Source organism: Parasteatoda tepidariorum, chromosome 9 (assembly GCF_982258835.1).
Source record: "Parasteatoda tepidariorum strain Cologne lab strain chromosome 9, Ptep-v5.0, whole genome shotgun sequence".
Taxonomy (NCBI): Eukaryota; Metazoa; Arthropoda; class Arachnida; order Araneae; family Theridiidae; genus Parasteatoda; species Parasteatoda tepidariorum.
This window is the reverse complement of record NC_141763.1, coordinates 78,279,296-78,300,477: the sequence shown is the minus strand read 5'-3', so window position 1 is coordinate 78,300,477 and position 21,182 is coordinate 78,279,296. Positions and strand designations below refer to the sequence as shown.

At 28.7% G+C, this 21,182-nt stretch overlaps 1 protein-coding gene across 1 annotated transcript; it reads right to left on the bottom strand.

Annotated features, from left to right (window-relative positions):
• Positions 1 to 298: 298 nt before the first annotated feature.
• Positions 299 to 21,013, bottom strand: LOC107437998 (alpha-galactosidase MYORG). The gene is made up of 3 exons (XM_016050154.4): positions 20,613 to 21,013; positions 17,027 to 17,322; positions 299 to 2,429 (listed from the first exon to the last, which is right to left on the bottom strand). Exons 1-3 carry the CDS (start codon positions 20,740 to 20,742, stop codon positions 399 to 401), a joined length of 2,457 nt encoding a protein of 818 aa, XP_015905640.1. The 5' UTR covers positions 20,743 to 21,013; the 3' UTR covers positions 299 to 398.
• Positions 21,014 to 21,182: the final 169 nt, after the last annotated feature.

The following is a 21,182-nucleotide window of genomic DNA, read 5'->3' as shown; positions in this document are numbered from 1 at the left end:
AAAATCAAAAAAGAGTTACAAGAATTGTTAGAAAAATACCAGTATAATATTAGTAGATTATATGAATATAAGTTCGAAAATAAAAAATATATTTATCAAGTTCCATTCAAATTTACATCGAAATATAAATGTTAGTAAGGCCTTTACAAGGAAGACTTATACTATAAAAACAATACTTTAACAATACAACTTTCACATTGTCATAAAATCTTTAAAACAATTAACATATCACCAGTTATAACATATAGTCAATATTTTTATCCTAAATGTTTGTTATAAATGCTAACCATCACACATAAAATATTGAGAAACATTCCTCTTTAGAAGTTTTAAAATCCAACAATTATATTGTGTCTTTCAAATAAGTTTCTTTATAAGGCTATGAAAACTTGGAACACTCAGTCTTCAATTTTTACAAAATAAGCCACTTTATCCAAAGGAACTGAATAATTGTAAATCCATTTACCACCAAGTCTACTTGTGCCGAATAATTCATCTCTCCACCTGCCAGGTGGTAAATAAACATCTCTGGCTCTTTTTCCTTCCTCAAGAACTGGTGCAACTATTAAATCATTACCAACAGCAAATTGTGAGTCAATTATTTGAGCATTTACATCTTTTGGAGCAAGCCACCATAACGGTCTAACAATAGGGGCACCAGATTCATGGTACTCATTTATAACTCGCTTAATGTATTCATTGGGTTGCTTTGACTGCAGAATTCGTTCTGATCGAACTTTAAACATAAACTTAGCAGCTTTAATGACATCTAAATCATAATCTCCTGGAGGAATAGACAATTGAACTACAGGCATAAATGCAGCCAATTGTAGCCACCTTATATAAAGCTCTTTATCCGGCATTGTAGTGTTTGATGGTACAAAAACATCTCCACCAACAGAACCGGGATTAACCAAAGGATACCCTAGCAATCCTAGCGTTAACACAGCTGGTATTATGGATTTTAAACCAGTGTTAGCATCCCATGTAGAGGTACGAGGTGCTAATCGAACAAAGGCAGAAATATGTTGAGAATGAAACCCAACAGACACACCAAGGTAGTCACTTGTCTTTGAAGCTAAGCGAAGGTAAAGTGATAAAAAATTATCAGGATTAACAGACATTGTGTAAAAGTAATAGTAGGGGGGAAGAAATGATGACTGCCCACCGGTAAACAAAAAACCATCTATACCATGAGTCGTTTTAACATCGACAATGCGATCGTAAAACCATTGTTCAGATGTGTTTCGCGTCACGTCAACTATTGCACAAACCTCGTTTTTCCACCTAGTGAGAAGTGGTACTTGCCGCTTTTCATCAGAGACAAAATAATGGTCATCAGTAGCATTTCTAAATACATCTGCACCTAGGCACACATATGGATGAACAGCTAAGAGCACTTTAAAGCCCTTATTGTGCAATATATTTAAGATCTCCGTTGGATTTGGGAATAACATCGGATTGAAACTAAGATCTCCTTCCACTTTTTGCCATTTTGTATCAATAAGCAGAAACCCAGCAGGAAAGCCATGATCCATTATATGATTTGAGTAAGTCTGCAGAGATTCTTGCGTCAAAGAATACTCAAGTTTGGGTGCAGTTGCCCATATAGGAACTTCCAAAAACTCCATTGTCACGTTACCTCGCCTGAAGTCTCGATCCCACATTCCTTTATGCACCTGCTTCATGTCAGTTCCAGTACAAATAGTATAATCTAAATGCAAGTTATCTGATTTATCATTATAATAAGGGAAACTGTCATACTTAGCTTCCAAGCATAAAGTGTTCTTCATACTGCTATTTAAGCTCACATACAGAGGAATGTCTGCTCCAACTTTAAGAGCAACACCTTCAGATGACAACCAGTACCTTTCCAAGATAGCACCGTAATCATCTCGTTCTAAATCACCCGTAACAAATGGTTGAGGTTTTTCTGATATTCCAGATAGAGGCCAAGAAATATTCTTTACTTCTCCCATTCCATACCAGTGAGCTCCTGCTAAACTAATGCAGTCACGTAAAGGCGTGTTGGTCGCAAGACTTTCCCAATGAACTGTATAACAGCTCATTAATTCGGAATGGCTGTAATTGATATGCAATCGAGCCCTGTATTTCCATTCTTGGCATATATTTGGTCCCTTAATGGGGTAAAGTAATTTACAGTCAAATGATTTCAGTTCAGATGGAATTTGCATCCCAACATCTACAGCAAGAATTATTTGTCCATCTGCCTTTAAAAGATGAAAGAGTCGCTGAGTTTCATGAAATCTTATTTTATCACCAAAAGCTAATTGCATCATTTGATGCTGATATAGGTACCAAGTGAAGGTAACTAAACCGATAATGCTGCCAAACAGAACAACCAGTATAAATCGAAATCGAAATTCTGGAGTTTTACCTTTTTGCACCACTGCAGATACTTTAGCAGCCTAGAAAGAAAAAAATTTCAAAAAATTAATATATTGTTTTTTTTCTTCTACTTCTTACAAGTATAAATTATTTTCATTGAAAAAATTTTTCATTTCAAAAGCACGTTATGATCAATTGATTAAAATGAACATTTCAAATATATCAGATTAAAAATAGTTAATAATAAAAGCTCATTAATATCCTATTAGTTGATATGTTGAAACTTAAAAATTAACAATCCTAACGGTTTAACATTGTTTAATAGAACGATATGTAATCTACCGCCACTGTAAGAGTTCACATTAATATTGTCTATAATCTAGTTAAAAGTGGAAAGTTAAAAATCAAATACAAATTTAATTGATAAGGCTGGCAGTAATTATGAAGAATTTAATAAGAAATAATACGAAAATTCTTTAATTTTATTTTGTAAAAAAGTTTTAAAAATGTTTGCTAATGGTTGATGATGTTGTTACTTTACGTCGCACTAGAGCTGCACAATGGGCTATTGGCGACGGTCTGGGAAACATCCCAGAGGATGATCCGAAGACATGCCAACACAATTTTGATCCTCTGCGGAAGGGATGGCACCCCCGCTTCGGTAGCCCGACGACCTGCGCGCGAAGTCGAGCACTTTACGGTAGCACAGTTTAACGAGGACCAATACCGCACACCCTCGGTCCCTACGCAGACTGATCCAAGTGGTCACCCACCCGCACACTGACCGTAGCCAGTGATGCTTGACTTCGGTTTGCTAATGGAAGAAAAAAAAGCTTGTTACTTCTAAACAATATATTTTTTTCTTTTCTAGTAGGTCAGTTTCATCAACTTTTTTAGCAAAGTTCACATCTTTATCGATTTTTTTAGAAAAATATATAAATTGATTTGAAAACTGCGGAAAATTTTATTACCTCACTCATCAATGTTTATTAATTGCTTTAACGAATATTTAAACTTTTACAATATTTAAACTTACAATATTTAACATACAATAATTTAAACTTTTAATAAATTTAAATAATTAATATGTTTTTTTTTTTACGTGTATAAATGTAAAAACTTTATACCACCTCTCACTAACCCTCGAAACTATTTAGGAAGTTCTCTCCAGATCGTTTCTCTATCTTTACATTTAGCTAAGATTGTATTACTTAAGCATGTGTTGCAAAAACACTATATTAGTTTATAAAAATTATTATCACAATTTGTATAAACTAATAAAACTATTGCTTATAATATAAATAGATTTTATTTTATTGCTAATCCAAAAAATGTAATTTGGAACAATTAACATCTATCTTTAAAAAAAAAAAAAGAAACGAAAAAAAATGAATTTAAATTTATTTTGTTGGCTGCCTTTAATTATAAAATTCAGAACTTTTCGATCGGTCTTGTGCAGTAGCGTAAATGTATATATAATTAATCTCTAAGCTTAATGGAGGCAACGATCCCTGCTTGCAACGATAACTTGCTTTAACCCTGATTACTTAATTATCCCTGCTTGCAACGATCCTTGCCTGCTTCCTCAACCCTTAAAACTAAAGAAGCACCGGGACCTAAAATTTTGTATTGTCTTATATCTAATCGAATCTTATATTATCCAGCAAAAATTTTTATTTATTACCTGGCCAATATATTTATGCAAAACAATATAAACATTATATAATTTTTTTATAGGACAAATATTTCGTTTAATATCGTTTCAAGGAAATTTTTTGCTTGCCTACATAGATAAAAATATGCTTTTTATTTTTTAAATTTTTTTAAAAACTAAATTTTAAAAAAATAGGAGCTTCTAATTTGGGATGACTGTCCAAATGTAGAATGATTACTTAAATCTTCTCTAAGAAGTAGAGGCATCTGATAATAGTGGACTTAATAATAAATTTATTCTTCACTTGATTCAGTTAAATTTTCAATAGCATAAAATAGCTTCTGGTAAATGTGTTATGCTTTAAAAATATCTTAACAATATAACGATAGATTAAATGAAAAATGTTTTAACCATCAGGGTTCAATTTTTTATCATCCAATAACTAAAACGTGATTTGCGTTGAATAAAATTTATCTTTGAACAATTTATTAAACTTTTCAATTATGGGTGAGAAAATTCATCTTATAACCAATGTTAAACATAAGATTCATAGTGCGGTTTTGCTGTCATTTATGCTACATTATGTCCATATTTTCGTATCAGAGTAAATTTGAGCCCAAATAAAGGTAAAGTATTTCCTAGATATAACAACAAACAAGAGACAAATATGTGTTCGTGTAAAATATTTTCTGTGAAATTAACGCACATTTACGCACATTTAAGTTACATACGGTAGAGAAAAAAAAGAAAGAAAAAAAACCGAAAATATTTCATGGGTTAGCCCGATAGTAAAAGAACTTTAACTAGACGGAGAATGGAATATAATGAGCAAATGAGAAAGAAACAAGCTTTCAAGTTAAAAAATAAATAAAAAAATAGTTTAAAGTTACCGATGAACAATTTTTTACTCAAGCATTGATTCTTTTCAATATAACTGTAAATTATCTTAGACTGAAAATGGAATAAACTTTCCAAATGAGTTTAAAAATAATAAGGTTCTTTTTGGCTCAATTAAAAAAGTTGGAAAAATCAAAAAGTAGGAATAAAAAGTAAATACAAAACATTGTAAAAGTTGAATTCGCCCTTTTTAATTTTTGCCCGATAAAGAAAGACGTTTAAGTTATCAAATTAAACTTGAAAGAGAATTTCAACAAACATATACATTTTTGAAATTCAAATCCCAAGGATTCGAATTGAATAATAATTCCTTGCAAATTGCAAATGATGAGAAGGAAAGAATAACCTGACGTCACACACGAACGACCTAACTTTGGGAGGAGGGGATGGAGGGGGAGAGCTTTGAAGGACTTTTGATATTTATTCATATAAATATTAGCAGCGAGCTCCTTAATTATAATCACTTTTTTTTTCAATTAAAAGTAAAAGTAGTTAGGCTTTGGTTCTGTCAAAGAGACAAAAAAATACTTTACTTTTGTTAAACTTTCAGGATTAAAAAAAAAAAAAAAATTAAATTGTAATCTATAACGGACCAATCCTGCCATATAAGCGGCATGGAACTTTTGCTTACTTGGAATTTTTGCTGCCTTGACCGACGCCAAGGAAATAAGGCAAACCATTTTATTATTTTATCTTTCTTATAATTGTCATATTTACAAATAATTTAATTACAAATACATACATATTTATAATTAATATTATTATTAATTACTGTAATTATACCTGACGGGAAAGAAACTTGAAATAGTTCAGGGCCGTTAAGGGTTAATTACTCCGAAACTAATTCTAAAATTCTTTAAAAAAATAGTCGAAGTTAGTTATAATAGTTTTTTTCCCCTTTAGTCATAAGAATACCTGATTGGGAAAAAGTATGTTATTTTACAGTGATAAGTTTCTCCTTAATATAAAAAACAGTCAATATAAACTGTTTAATGGCTCTGAAACAAATTTGAAATTTAAACAAAGTGAGACACGCTTTCAAACATGTGAGCACGTAGCTGTAAAAAAAAATCATAATTATCTTGCTAATAGTTTACACTAAACTGAAATATGAAGCGAAAAAAAAAAAAAACTTAATGTTCTAGAACAGGGTTTACCAACTGGCAGCCCCCGCGAACTGAAATATATTATTTGTCATTTTTTGCGGACAATTTTCGTAAAAACTCTATATGGGTTTAAAATACTTTTCCTTTGTTTAAAAAAAAAAAAAAAAAAACTAATTTTTTCGTTTCTGTGAAATTTAACATACCAACGGTGCAAAAAATTTATTTCTCAGGTTTTGCATCCAAGAAAATATTTATTCAACTACAAAAATAATCGTGTATGTTACCAATTTTTATTTCTTTTTTTGTATTTTGTGAATATAATTTAGAATGTGCGTATCAGAAATTTCCTCGAAGAAATTCTCCGATTTAACTTTTTGAAACCACACGTTTTGGACGAAATTATTTAAATTTGTAAATTTTGTGGTCAGAATTTTTTTAATATGCAATTAAATATTTTTTAAAAATCTACTTCTTATTTTAATTTGTAATTCAATACTTTCGTTTTGTACAACTTGATAAAAATCTGACTGTAATGTTTAATGTTCCTTCAAACATAAAAGAGTCCTATATAAAAATTTGATAAAGTTGCTGCCCGCTATTTGACTGGTATTTTTAATTGCGGCCCCCGGCCTCATATGAGTTGGAAACCCCTGTTTTAGAACTTACACAAAACACTTGAGAACAAATACTGCAAAACTAATGAACGCATTAGTAACATTTTGGATACCCGATGGTTCTTTAAACAATTTTTTAGAATTGTGAAAAATTTCATATTGTTCCATATATTAGCTTTTGAGTTATGACATAAAAAAGCACGCTCGGCGAAAATTTTATTAATATGAAGACATCACGGCGTAGACAATAAAAGAATATTGATTTTTATTATTATTTTATGCATTTTATGTACGTATATTTGAGTGACTAAACCTATATTCTTGAAAAAATATTCTATCTGCCTTTTTTACCCATTTCAGTTTTAGTACTTTTGAGAACAAAACTTTTTTTATTCTTTTTACAGAGTGAGGTTATGCTTTGGATCAACGATTCTCAATTATTCACTAAATGGTCAACCTTCTTTCTGCAGAACTTCGAATTAATAAATTATTAGCAAATGTAAACCTAACCAATGAAACATTAAGAATCATTTTGAAAATATTAATGTAAATTTTTTTCCATCGTTTTATGAATTATAGTCTTAAAATTAGATTTCATGTTAAACAATTAAATTCACAGAATTTGAGCGACATGTAATCTAGCTTTGAATTCTTAGTATTTGCATAAGCGGGAAAAAAAAGTTCAATTATGGTTTTTGTTGAAATGAAAGTAGACTGAACTGTTATAAATGTGAGGTTTTTTATTTTTATTTTCTTGGTATCTAAAATTTGTGGGAAATAAATTAATAAATGCTAATCTTTTTCATAATTTATTCAATACATTGTTATTAAAAAAAGAACACTTTTTTTTCCACTGACATTTTGATGAAATAATTTCATAAAAATGGCCAAATAAAAAATAAATAATGGATTGTTTTTATTGTATATAAATGTTTCATAAAACCGATTATGATTAATGTTTCATAAAAATCATAATCGGTTTATGAAAAAAAAATGTTTTATTCTCAGAGTTCAGAACCCCTTAGACCAGTGTTTCCCAACCTTTTTTGTGCCGTGCCCCACTCAAGCCTTTCTAAAATTCTTATGCCCCCCCCCATGTGACATACATATAATTTTTAATATTAAAAAATTGAATTGTTCACATAAGAAACTTAAATGATAGGTTTCAGTGAGAAATCTCTTGAAAATTGTTGATGAAACACAGTAAGTAAAATTTCGACTTATAATAAAAAACTAAAATTCAAATTGGAAATAATTTTCATAAAGATTTTTCTATAATAATTTAATATTTTAATTTAGAGAGATCCTTGCGCTTGCTGCACAGAGATTTTATGTTAGTTTCCAATTTGGTTAGCTTCAGCCTCAAGTCTCCCCACTGTGTTATATCCAGGCGATTTCCCCTTTTTTTTTAACCAGTAAATCATTTACAGCACTAAATCCACATTCAGTTAAATATGAAGATGGAAACGGTAACAATAGTTTTTTTTTTTTGCATATTTGGTTGAATTTGGATATTTGATTTCTGTTTCCTCACAAAGCCATGCCATCACTCCTTTTATATAAAATAAAGTTCTAACTGACTTACCATTTTGCATTTCTGAGAGTTCTTCTTGATACTGCATATTACATATAACAGACAAATGCACTAACATTGGCTGCATCATCCGTGTTGAAAAATCTATTTGTTTTAAATCAGAAAATCTTTCTTTTAAATCAGCCGATAGAATTTTCAGATGATCGACAATAACAAGTAAAAGCGGCATCATTTACTTTTAATTCTTGGGGATAATTAAACTGATCCAAGTTTTTGTTTTCAGACTTAACTCAATAAGGGTAATGAAACCAAGTATCTTCGTTTTTGCATCAACAAGAGTTTTATTTGTTCCTTGAAGTTGCTTATTTAATATATTTAGTTTTTCAGAGATATCGGCTAAATAACTCACAAAGGCTTTACCTTCGACTGTTAACAGATACTTCATATCAGGTTTGTCGCTTAAAAAATCACTAAGAGTATCAAGCAGTTCCATGAATCTTTTCAAGCAGTTCCCTTTAGAGAGCCATCTTACTTCAGAGTGAAGTAAAAGTCTCACATGGTCTGCATTTTGTTCTTCACAAAACAGCTTGAAGAGGAGCTCACATTTGGCATTAGCTTTAATAGCATCGATACACTTTATTACTGAATGTAAGTACTTCATTTAGAGCAGGGGAGATGTTTTTAGCTACCAGTTTCTCCCTATGCACAACTTTATTCCCTATGCAATAACACAATGCACAAGAATCATTTCTGGATTCTCATCTTTCATCAATTTTAAGTAGCAATTTTTCTTGCCCATCATATTAGGAGCACCATCTGCAGCACAAGATGTTATATTTTTCATTAGTATATTATTGACATCTAAGTAGTTTTTTTTAGCTTATTATATAATATCTTTGGAGGTAGTGGTGCTTTCTAATCTTTTACATATCAACATTTCTTCAGCAAAATGCCCTTTATCAATATATTTTACGTAAGTTATCAAAACTGCCACACTGTCTATCAAAGTTGATTCATCCATTTTCACTGAGAATTTTCTTGTTTTTAGCTTGTCAACAAGTTGTTTTTCAATATCTTCACTCATTTCGTCTATTCTTCTGCTTTTCAAGAACCGTTTTAAGAAATGCTGATATTAACGGTTTTATTTAATTATTTCCTATAGTATGATTTCCTCCAAATTTAGCGATGAATAAAGAAATTTCATAACTAGCCTCAAGAATACAATTATGGGTTGAAGTGTGAGCAGTAAATAAAGACTTTACTGTTGCATTGCAGGCACAAAAAGCATACTATGGTATTGATTTCTATCACTGAATGTTGCGAAACACTACAGAAGTTGCGACGGGCCATTCAGATGTGAACGACTGCATTGTTTAGTGAAATTTTAAAGCGTCAAGGGGTGTACGCGGAACCTGCCATATGCCGCAGGGAGGTTAGTTAACTTGACGACTCCAAAAACCCACTTGATATTTTGGTCTCATCAAACGAATTTATAATATTCATTGACCGCAATTATTTAAGAATTTGCTTTTTTTCTTACAATGTTGGCACCGAAATCTAGCATTGTATTTAAATGGCCCGCAGCAAATAGGTAAAACTCTTGTCGAGTCCATTTTCGAATTGCCCCCCTTAACAATCAAGTTGCCCCCCAGTGGGGCGTGGGCCCCACGTTGGGAAACATTGCCTTAGACCCTTCTACGGAATCTCAGAGAACCGTGGAACACCTTTTTGGTACCATTGCAATGGTAACTTAAGATCAGCGGTTCTCAATCTTTTTTGGTTTGGGAACCCTAAATAAACTTTCATTCAGCAGAACCCCAACTTTATAAATAAAGTTTAAGGTAATTGTGAACGTTATTACCCATAAATGACTATATTTAAAATATTTAATTAAAGGAATGAAAATTTTTCATCGTTTTATCATTAATAACCTTAAATTACGTTTTATGTCCGATAGTTAAATTTTCGGTCCTCGTGCTATATCTAGTTTAGTTATAAGTTTGTTTCTGGTGTGTATACATAAGCAGAAAATGATTAAAATAAGGCGAATTGTGGTTTACCTCGAAATGAAGACTTAAAAGAATTGCTGTTGGGAATGGTTAGCATGGAAAATATGTATTTTAGGAATATATTTATTTTAATTTAAAAATCGAGAGAGTAATGCTGATGGAATACTGGTAATAATACTGATGGAATATTGATGGTAATACTGATGGAATATTGTATAAATGCTTATTTTTTTCATAATTTGTTCAATGTTTTATTAAAAAAACATCACATTTTCCTTTAAAAAATGCCACTTCTATTTCATTAGCATTTTACTTAAAGTAATTTCAAAAATGGAACACTAAGATTAAATAAATTATGAATTATAGATTGTTTCGAAATATAATCAGAGATTCCAAAACTCATCACTGACTTTAAAAGGTATTAACTCGTGGAACCTCTTTAACTCTTCCACGGAACCCTTGAGGTTCGCGAACGCCATTTGGGAACTAGTAGCTTAGATTTACAAATTACTTATATACTCATCTATCTGAATAAAATATAAATAATGCAGCGTCCGAAAATGTTAGCAATCAAATATTGATTTATACTTCATTATTAGTAAGTAAAAGTGTTATATTCTTATTGAAATGATTCAACTCAATGAAATTACTTGAAATTATATATTTTTTTAAAAAGCGTATAGTCGATAAGGAACATTTTAGGAAAAGTTAAAATACGTTAACGGACACTGTACAAAATATTCCATTGTACAAATGGATCTTTAACAAGATATTTTATACAAAAATAATCCTTCAGAATATATTTTATTTTAAAAAAAGGCTTGTCACAATATTTTTCCTTTTAAAAACAGAATCGATGTCACCTTTCATAATTATAAAATTACAACTCTTTTAAAGACACGGTTTTGTGCTTTCCCCCCTCCACAAAAACAGGACCTTATTTTTACATATTTACAAAAGTAAAACTCGACGGAAGATCCAAATAGTACGCTAATTTTAGACACAGAAAAACACGAGTAGATTTCTGAGCCGAGATAGCTTTTGGTTGGTAGAACGTTGGACTCTTTTTTTCGGGAGTTCGAATTCCGCCGATTGAAGAATCCAAGTGTATTAAATGGTGACTGGTGCACGTTAAATCTGTCGGTGTCACAAAGTCCTCCAAGTTCCCATAACAAATCAATACCTATGGAGGAACTGAATTCTAGATTGATCGTCCGTTATTAATTTAGGTTCAGGTCAAAATTACGATCAGTAGATGAATGAATGGAGTATGATTGGGTCCTTTCTGTAAAACGGGCTGTGATGCGTGCGTGGCTGAAGTCGTATTCTTGGCTGTAGGTGGAGCCATTGGAAAAAAAGAAACTCACCCTGTTTTAAAATTTTTCTTGATTCCAAGCAGGCTTGCTGGTACTGACACATGGCATAAATAACAGCAACAACAAATAAATTTCTAACTAATAATAGATAGATAGGCTTTTTACTATTGGTAGTAGTAGAGCCACATTGGCTCAGAGGATAGAGCGTTCGAGAATATGAATTTAGCTCTCGACTCGCATCGACCATAGTGCTAAACTAAAATATCTCGGTAGTAAGACCATCAGTTAGAATCCCGCCAGACTGATTGTGGGGAGTTTTTGTGATTTTCCTCTCCATGTAATACAAATGTAAGTAAGTTCCATCAAAGATGAAGTCTAGTTTGTTTCAATGCTTGACCCCAGAGTTCCCTGGCCTTCTGGGTTGGAATTAAAATTACCAGACTACGGAATTAAACATTGATAGTTGTAAACTCAGAATTGTGTCAGTTGATCAACTCCAATTATAAAATAATATAATGGCTGAAGATGTCATAGATTACTCATAGTAGAATCACAAAAACAAGATCCTATTTTCACAAAAACACTAAATTTGAGTTGAATTTTCACGAATCTACAAAGTTATGAGTAGATTTTTCACTATATTAACTAAACCGTTGGCAAAAAATCTGGTAAAACCCTTGGTTAATAAATTTTCAAGAACTAGGAAACAAACTCTTACTAATAAAAATTTTTTTTTTTGATTTTAAGCTTGCTGAATCAAAATTTATAATTTATTTTGAAATCCATTAACATTTATAAATACAGTACAGAACCCGTTATCCGGAAATCAGAAAACCAAAAAACCGGAACGAAATTCGGTAAATTTTCCCGCCATTTAAAAAAAAAAAAAAATTTTCCTCATAAGATTTTAGGATTTTTCTTTCTTTTTTGAAAGATGTTTACCATACCATACTTCTTTTTAAGATTAGATTTAGCAATAAAAAAAACGGCTTTTTGTAGCGATTCAGAGAACCGGAAAAATCAGTTATCCGGAATAGCGATGGTCCCGATCGTTCCGGATAATCGGTTCCCTACTGTATCAAACATTTAACATTAACAAAAATAATTCATAATGCTGTTGAAAAGGAGAAGTTGAAGCAAATATGATGCTAAAGCAATATATCAAATAAACATAAATTCAAACATTTTGCAGGTTATACTCGCTCATATTTTTAAAATTAAAGAGTAACACCAATTTTACAACCCAAGGCACAAATACACACTTTTTTTATATGTTAGTAAAATATGCATAGTTCTTTAAAGTTTTATCTCTTTCTGCAATAAAGAAATTCTAAAATATGAATCTGATAAAGAATATTTGAAGTATTTTTTGAAAATAGGTAAGAATATCTAATTATATTAATCATATAATTCTACTAATATACATATGTAGCAATATCATAGAAACTGAAAGACATTTGTTCATTAACGTGCAAGCTGTTGTAAAGGGTATACTTCAATACTTGAAATTTTTGATAAAAAGAGCAATATTCAGTTCTCAAACTATTTCTTATTTATAGTAAGTGAATATAGCTTGAATTACTAGAGAAATGGTTTATAAAATAAAATAAATAATATATTTAGTACATAAAATACTAATAAATAAACATACCACTAAATTTAATTAATTACGTCACTAATACATAACTCATATCTTATCTGTGTGCCCATTGAATAAAATACTTTCATGTGGTAATAGTATGCAATTTCTTTTCTTTTTCTTAAATTTTAGGCATTTTCTTTGAGTTTCAGTACTTTGTTCACAAGTACACATTTGCATTTAGTCACTCAAACGTCACAGATTCGCTTAAAACATTTGCTCTCCCTTTGCATACAGTTCTTAAACTTCTCCAAAATTTTCTTTTATATCTCCTTTGACTGCTCAATTTATTAACTTTAATGTTAAATGCGCATAAAATGTTTTTCCTGTTACACGCAAGAAGTTAATTTTTCATATACATATTTCGTCACATGAACAGTCATGTGGTTTGTGGCAAATCCAGATTTCTACAAATTATATTTATAAATCTTTCTTTGAAAAGCTAATTCAAGTGAAAACTTGTTCAGAAGGTCAAGATCAAGTAGAAAGTCAGATATTAAATGCAATAGGGAATTTTGGCTACACAAATTAGCAATGTTAAACATTTTTTTACAGCTGGGTTGTGATATCCTCTCGTGAATTCCCACGGTTTAAATTAACTAAATATTAATGTTTGACAAAATGTAGAAGAATGCACATCAAATAATGATTAATCAGTAACGAACGAATAAAAAATTACAGTTAAAAATATATATTAATAATATACATTTAGTACCTCTGCAAATACTGTGCCCCCAATTTGAAATCCTGGGTGCGTTACCCGAATGGCAGATTGACAAAAGTTTGCAATATAGAATAACTAAACGGTTCCCAAAATATGTTTCATGGAACCTTTTGGTCACATGGAATTTCCACAAAAGCACCAAAAGTTAGGACTTTTGTTTTAACCAGCAATGATTTTTTAAACCTATATAATCTAATTAATAATCCATTATATCCATTAAATTTATTATTACCAAATTAAAATTAGTAACGAAAATTATATCTAATCAATAATCCATAATTTATTTAATATTTCGTTTATTTATGTGAAATTATTTATGGAAAATGCTAATGAAAAAACAATGTAAAATTTAAAAAAAAAAAAAAAAAAAAAAAAAAAAATTTTTTATAATTATATATTGAGAAAAAAAAATTTTTTTTTCAACAATATATTGTATTAATTATGATAAGCATATGCATTCAGAAAAAAATTTTAAAAAAAATTTAATTCAAAATAAAATAATCAAATTCAAGTTGACTAGAATTATGTTTCCCTCATAATCATTCTCAACGTTTATGATAATTATTTCTCAAAATCTCAAAAACCATAATTCAGCTTATTTTATTTTTTTTCAGCTTGTGCATACACTAAAATTAAATTCAGATGTTGCCAGCCAATTTAACAGTCTGACATAAAATTCTATTTAAAAAATATTTTGACATGTCATAATCTAACATTTCTGATAAAATAATGAAAATATTTCATTCTTCATATGAAAGACTACTAATTATATTTTCAATATAATTAGTAGTCTTTTTTGGTTAGTGTATTAACAGCTACTAATTAACTTTATAAAGTCGGGGTCCTTCTACCACAATTAGCTTGATCATTGTAGGTGAAAAAAATTGGGAATCACTAACTTGGCTCACTAATTTAATGAAAAAATTCATGCAATCAGAAAATAAAATTTTAATTTTAATAAAAACTTTTTTTTTTATGTAAGATAAAATAATTATCTTTTAAAAATTGTATATACTTGAAGATCCAGAAATGTGTTTGCAATATTAAAATTAAATGTTATTTTGTTTTAGTAGTGTTTTTAAAACAAGAAACTGGTAGAATTTCATTACCATAAAGTTTTTTTATTTTCAAAAAAATAAAAAACTTAATATAACTACTTTTCTTTCACATGTATAAAACTTTATTTAATTTTCACTTTGTTCTTTTTGAAAAATCAAGAAAAAAACAAATGAATAATAAAAAAATAAGATTTATAAATTGACAATTCAAAAGTGCTATAATTGGAAACAAAAACTAAGTACTAAAGAGATTTTGCTAATTAAAACTTATTAATACAGTAATATATTTAAAAAAAAAAAAGCTTTAAAAATGTGAAAATCAATAAAAAAAAACTTAAGAAATCTCATATTTAAATGCTTTGTAAATTTTTACAGTGATGATTCCTCTATTAAAGAAAATTCTTTGATAGAAATCATTTTTTTTAAAAAGTGGATTTAAACTATGATTTCAATCATGGTTTAAATCCACAAACCCTATATACTAACAGTTATTTTCATGCAGCTTAAATGTTTTTTTTTCAGCAATTCAAGTGACTAGTAAAAAGTATATCAAAGTAAATAGTACATTAAAGTAAATAGTATATCAAAGTAAATAGTATATTCAAATTCGAATTATATTTATTTTAACACTTTAGGCATAGACATGGTATTTAAGGAAGAGTGGCAAATTTATTTCGCAATAGAAAATAAAGCACGGAGAAAAGCGCAACGGCTTCCTATCCGAAAGGGAAGACATTTTTTTTCAGAAAGAAATATTCATTGCAACAATTTCTTTTGCACTTTATATTGGCAATCAAGTTTAAATAAAAGTATTAATTTCTAAGCTATTTAATATATCATCTTTTAAACATGAGAAAACCAATAAAGGACAATTGAAAAAAAAAAAAAAAAGAAACTTGATAAGTTTGCTCAAAAATTTAAATAACTGTAATCCTTCAATGTTTACTTAATTGAGTAAAACCTTATTTTATACTTATGTAATTAACTGCTAAAATAAAATTTCATCATTACTACTAAATTAGCAAACCACATACTAAACATATACACTACAACAAATCACATACTAAACATTTACACTACTACAAATCACATATTGAATTATCTTTTATAAATAACATATTATTTTTTTACAGTCAAATACTATTAAATAAGAATACGCTAACTGCCTCTTAAATAATACAATACATAAATTTTAAAATTCTACATAAAACTAGAATAAATAATAGGAAAATAGTTATAATTAAAAAAATTTGGAAAACTTTTAACTTCCTAGTACTATTATATTAAATCTTTTTTTTATTTTTAAATTTAAGCTATTCTTATATTATTGCAAAACAATTGCAATAGAATAGTCATTTTTTAAATTCGACAATTCTGCCCAGTTTCTTCCAGTTAATTGCAATTTTTTCTAGTATTCAAGGAGAAATAGATTTCTACCAGACTGTACTTAACACTCTGTATTTAACTAAATTAAAAAATAATTATAATTTTTCTTCAATAATAATTAAAACAAGGAAAAATGACTAATAAAATCCACATCCTATTAATTCAAACTGTCATATTAACAGTTTTTCTTACTGTGCATTTAAAACCATAAAATGAATTTTTTGAAACTTCACATGCAGTTGATGGTTAGTATTTGTCTCATGTCAATAATTTAAATCTTGAAAACTTCCTCCTATTATTTCAAACAAAATGATTAAACATCTGCAAAATGTTAAAAAATAAATATATTGCAGATGTTTAACTAATAGAAATTTAAAATCTTTTTAAGGTATCAAGCTTTGAAAAATATTTTAACTGTATATAATTTTGTTCCCTCTAAATTGAACAAATGAGGCACCCATATTTCAGGAATAATACAATTTCTAAAAATGCCATTTAATGCCAACCCCTTGTTGTCTGTGCCACTTGCACTTGGAGCACACAGAAATTTTATAATTGCCATAAATAACAAATAGAATACCTTTGATCTTTAGATTTCAATTCACAAAAAGATTTGGTTTTTCACTAAAATTAGAATTTTTTTCTTCAAAATTTTCAGAATTTTTACACTATTTGAATAACCTATAATGCACAAATATAATTTTTTTTTTTTTTAAATTATCATAAAATAAAAGTTTTACCCCAGCTTGCAAATTTTGTCGAAATTTTGCAGTTGCAGCGGGCTTTGCTGGGCCTTCTGGCTTTGACCACGTATTTGAATCTAGGTTTAACCGCAAAGCATTATTGCGAGATTTTCTTCTTACAGAACTACTAGGAGTTACAGAAGGAGTAACTGCTTCTGAAACCTGCTCGGTATTATCTAACGGAGGTGAGTTTGCAGCATTTAAATTAGTGTGAACTTGCTCTGGAGTTTGATTTCCACTTTCAAGAAAAAGCAAATCATCAGTACTGGCATTGGTTCTGAGTTCCATGGATTCTGCAATACAAGAAAATAAGAGATTTCAAATTAAATTTATATTTGATAAGAAGTCTTGCATTAATAAATGAAATGGAATAAAGGAGATTAAAAAAAGAGAATATGTTGCAAAACTATCACCTTTGATACTATTTATTTATTTATTGATACTTAGAAATTAATATGAATTAAGAAGTTTCGTGCATAGGGAAAAAAGTTTTGGTCCTGATTTTATCTTTTGAAAATTTATTTATTGCAGTGCAAGATATATCCACTAAAACATTTAAGAATCTGACAAAACATAAAACATTGAAAAGAAATTGGATATGCCTCTTAGGTACTTGTGCAAAATCCCATCAATAAGGAAAATTAGTGCAGATTCTGCCAAATTCACACCAAATCATTTCATATTGTAACCAGTGCATACTTAACGGGAATTAAAAAAAAAAATGAAATGAAAAAAAAATTGAAATTAATGTCTTACAATTAAAAAAATCTGTAACATAGTTTATTTGAAAAATCAGCTTCATGCACAATGTGATGCCTGCACAAATTGTACTATCAACCTGATTGGTTAAAAAAAACATTAAATCACAGTTGTAAACTCGTCAAATTTGCTATAACAATATACCACAAAATTATTTATTTTTAAAAAAAATATTACTAAGCAAAATTATTTATGTTCACTAAATAGATCTTAGAAGAATAAAGGAAATAGAATCAGATGAGATCCTTCTTACTAATTACCAATCAAACTTCACTCAAAATAAACATTTAATTCAAAGAAATAATTGTTGGATGTGGAAAGTGGAAGCACAAGCAAACAAAATTCTTTATAGTACTTATGATTTAAGTGAATAATTTCAACTTTCATAGACAAAACTATTTTATGCTAAAAAACAACAATTATTTCAAAGCAATCATCGGGGTCAGTAAGCAACATCGAACAGAGGGCTCAGCCCCTTAGTTAACAACATATTTTCTGATATTTTAAGCCTGTTTAGGAAGAATAATAAGTCTACTTTTCTTAAATTTGGTACCTACTTGAAGTTAGAATGTTTTATACAGATGGCTAGTAGTTTTTAAAATTATAAATGTATATTTTCCATTGCGTTGATCGGTATCAATTCGTGTGCTTGTTTGTAATGATATACGTTGACTAATTCTTTATTGTTGTCGAAAAATAGTATTTTTAATTATTTTGTTTGAAATAATAAAGCAAAAATTTTCAATGTAGTAGGGTTTTGGCACCAAATAAAATAGTCAGACAAGTTTGGTGATGAAAAAAAAAAAAAAAATCACCAAAAGAGCATGGTTGAGCATAAACAAAGCAACTCCAAATAACTTCTTAATTAAGAATTTGAAATATTTTAAAGATAAAAGTGTCTGAAGATTCAAATTTATGAATTACGTATATTTTTTTAAAGATTTGGTGAACTTGATTATTGCATCTTTAAATTAAATAAATAACATTATTTATGAAATCTTACATAACATTATAAAAAGTTTTAAATTAAGTTTTTCAGAGAAACAATGTGGAAAAGAAGTTCTATTGTCTTAAAATCATAAAATAAATATTTTTCTTTAATAAAATTAGTCTGATAAAAACAAAACTTATTATAATAATACATTATATAATAACTTATTATAATTCACAGTATAGTTCAGATGCTGGTTATTCAATCTTTGAACAGAAAAATAGCTATCAATAAAATTAATATATACCTACTTCAAAATAAGCCACTTTTTAGTTAAAAAAAAAACTAAAACAAATTCATAACTTAAATGTAAATAAAAATTATCATTTATTTATTTCTAAATAAGAAATTAAAAATCAATTCTATTAAAAGAACTTAAAATTCGAATTTCTAATAAAACGAAGTAAGATCATTAATAGACTAGGAAAAAAAAAATTACAACTCTTTATAAATTCTAACATGCTGCAACATTACATAAGGAATATTTCCATCCTTCCAAAATAGAAATGAATAAAAAAAAAGAAGAAAAAAAAAAGATGTTCTCCTAACTCATTAAGAGGAAAGACAATAAAAAAATAGGTTATTAGTTTTAGAGACAGAATAAATTGCAACTGAAAAAAATATGATTACATATTGTCTTGCTTGATAAGACATGTTTAGTTAATTAGAAAATAAAAGAAAGAAAGAAAAAAATTGCATGCTTGATCGATAAAATTGCAAAAAAATCTGCATACATTAATAGCCTGAACTTAATTTGAGTTTAAGCAAGTGTTTATGATTCCACATTTAATAGCATTAGTAAACAATGTCATATTAGTGATAATTCATAAATTTAAGATCAGAGATAATTACATAAGAGATAATTCACACATTTTATTTATAATAAAATTTCTATTTAATCATAGGAAGTATTAAAAAAATTTAAAACAAAGAAACATAGGTTTTAATTGGTGATCAGCAAGGACAGATTTATGAAAGAGACTTTCAACTTTTTAAAGGATGCTTAATAACGTATAAATTTCTTTTGATTATTCACATTATTACATCACATATTTTTTATATATAAATGTAAAGGATTGAAAAATATTTTTCACTGAAATCCCTAAATTGATCCCTGATGAATAACTGTCAAAACTGCAAATTATTTAGTAAACAGCAAGGAATGATTTACAAGAAAGGCATCCATGATTCTTCAAACTTTAAAAGGATGTTTGATTAATGACATAAATATCTTTTGATCTTATACTTTATTACATCATGTTGTTGCCAAAATGTTTTCAACCTAGGATCAGCAAGATGTTAAAAGTCGCCAATATGTTTTCAACCTAAGATCAGCGATATGTTAAAAGTTGCCAAAATGTTTTCAACCTAGGATTAGCAAGATGTTAAAAAGTCGAAAAAATGTTTTCAACCTACGATCAGCAAGATGGTCCCTGATGGACCACCAGGGACAGGCTAACAGTGCATATTTGATGAATGAACAGATTGGAAACCTGTCAAGGGCACAATTTCAGAGAGAATAAAATGAAATATGATAATTATCAAGTAGGTAGTCACTTGTATCTTTAATTTGAGAAAGATTTATGGCTTAGTTAAAAGTTGCCAGTCAGACATTTTATCCAGATCTCCCACTTCTTTTAAACAAACCCTAATGAAGATACACCAAATATTTTCAAGGACTTCCCTACAATTCATTTAATAGACTAATACAAAACAGAATGAGAATAAAATTATTATATATTACACAATAAGAGTTTTAACTCAAATTAACGATATCCTGAAAAACTTGGATAATAATAAATAATATTTTATATCACTTTAAGAAAATAATACCTTTATTATCAATCCAATTGGATTTATTTTCGTTTGTTGGCAGTTCAAGAACATTTTTTTCTCTGAAAACAGATGTGGAAGGAATGGATGTATTATCCATTACCCGATTGTTTTCCGTTGTTTCTGACATATTAATTTTTAAAGAAACTTTAGGAGCTGAATCACATTTGTAACATATTAGCCATACATCATAAAATCCATTATTTTCCCAACATTAAATCACGTAATGCCTCGGCATACTCAAAGATAAAAGGAAAATAATACCAAAAACAAATTTAACTTTGAAAATAATTTAAACTATAATTTTAATTATTAAATTTAATAACTAAACTACAGCTGATTGTTTGTTTAAGTCTTTGAGTTTTGCTTTCTGTGCGTAGCGCAACTCAACTTTTGTCTGCTGAAAAAAAGTTTTTTTTTTTTTTTTTTTAACTTTTGTACTACGATTTTTGAAATTGTTTTCTAATTTATTTTTTTCAAGCAAATTTTTTTCTTGCGTTCAATTTTTAAGAATTCAAACATTTTTCTGCAAGGTTTTTTTTTTGGGGGGGGGGGGTTTCAGTAGCATCT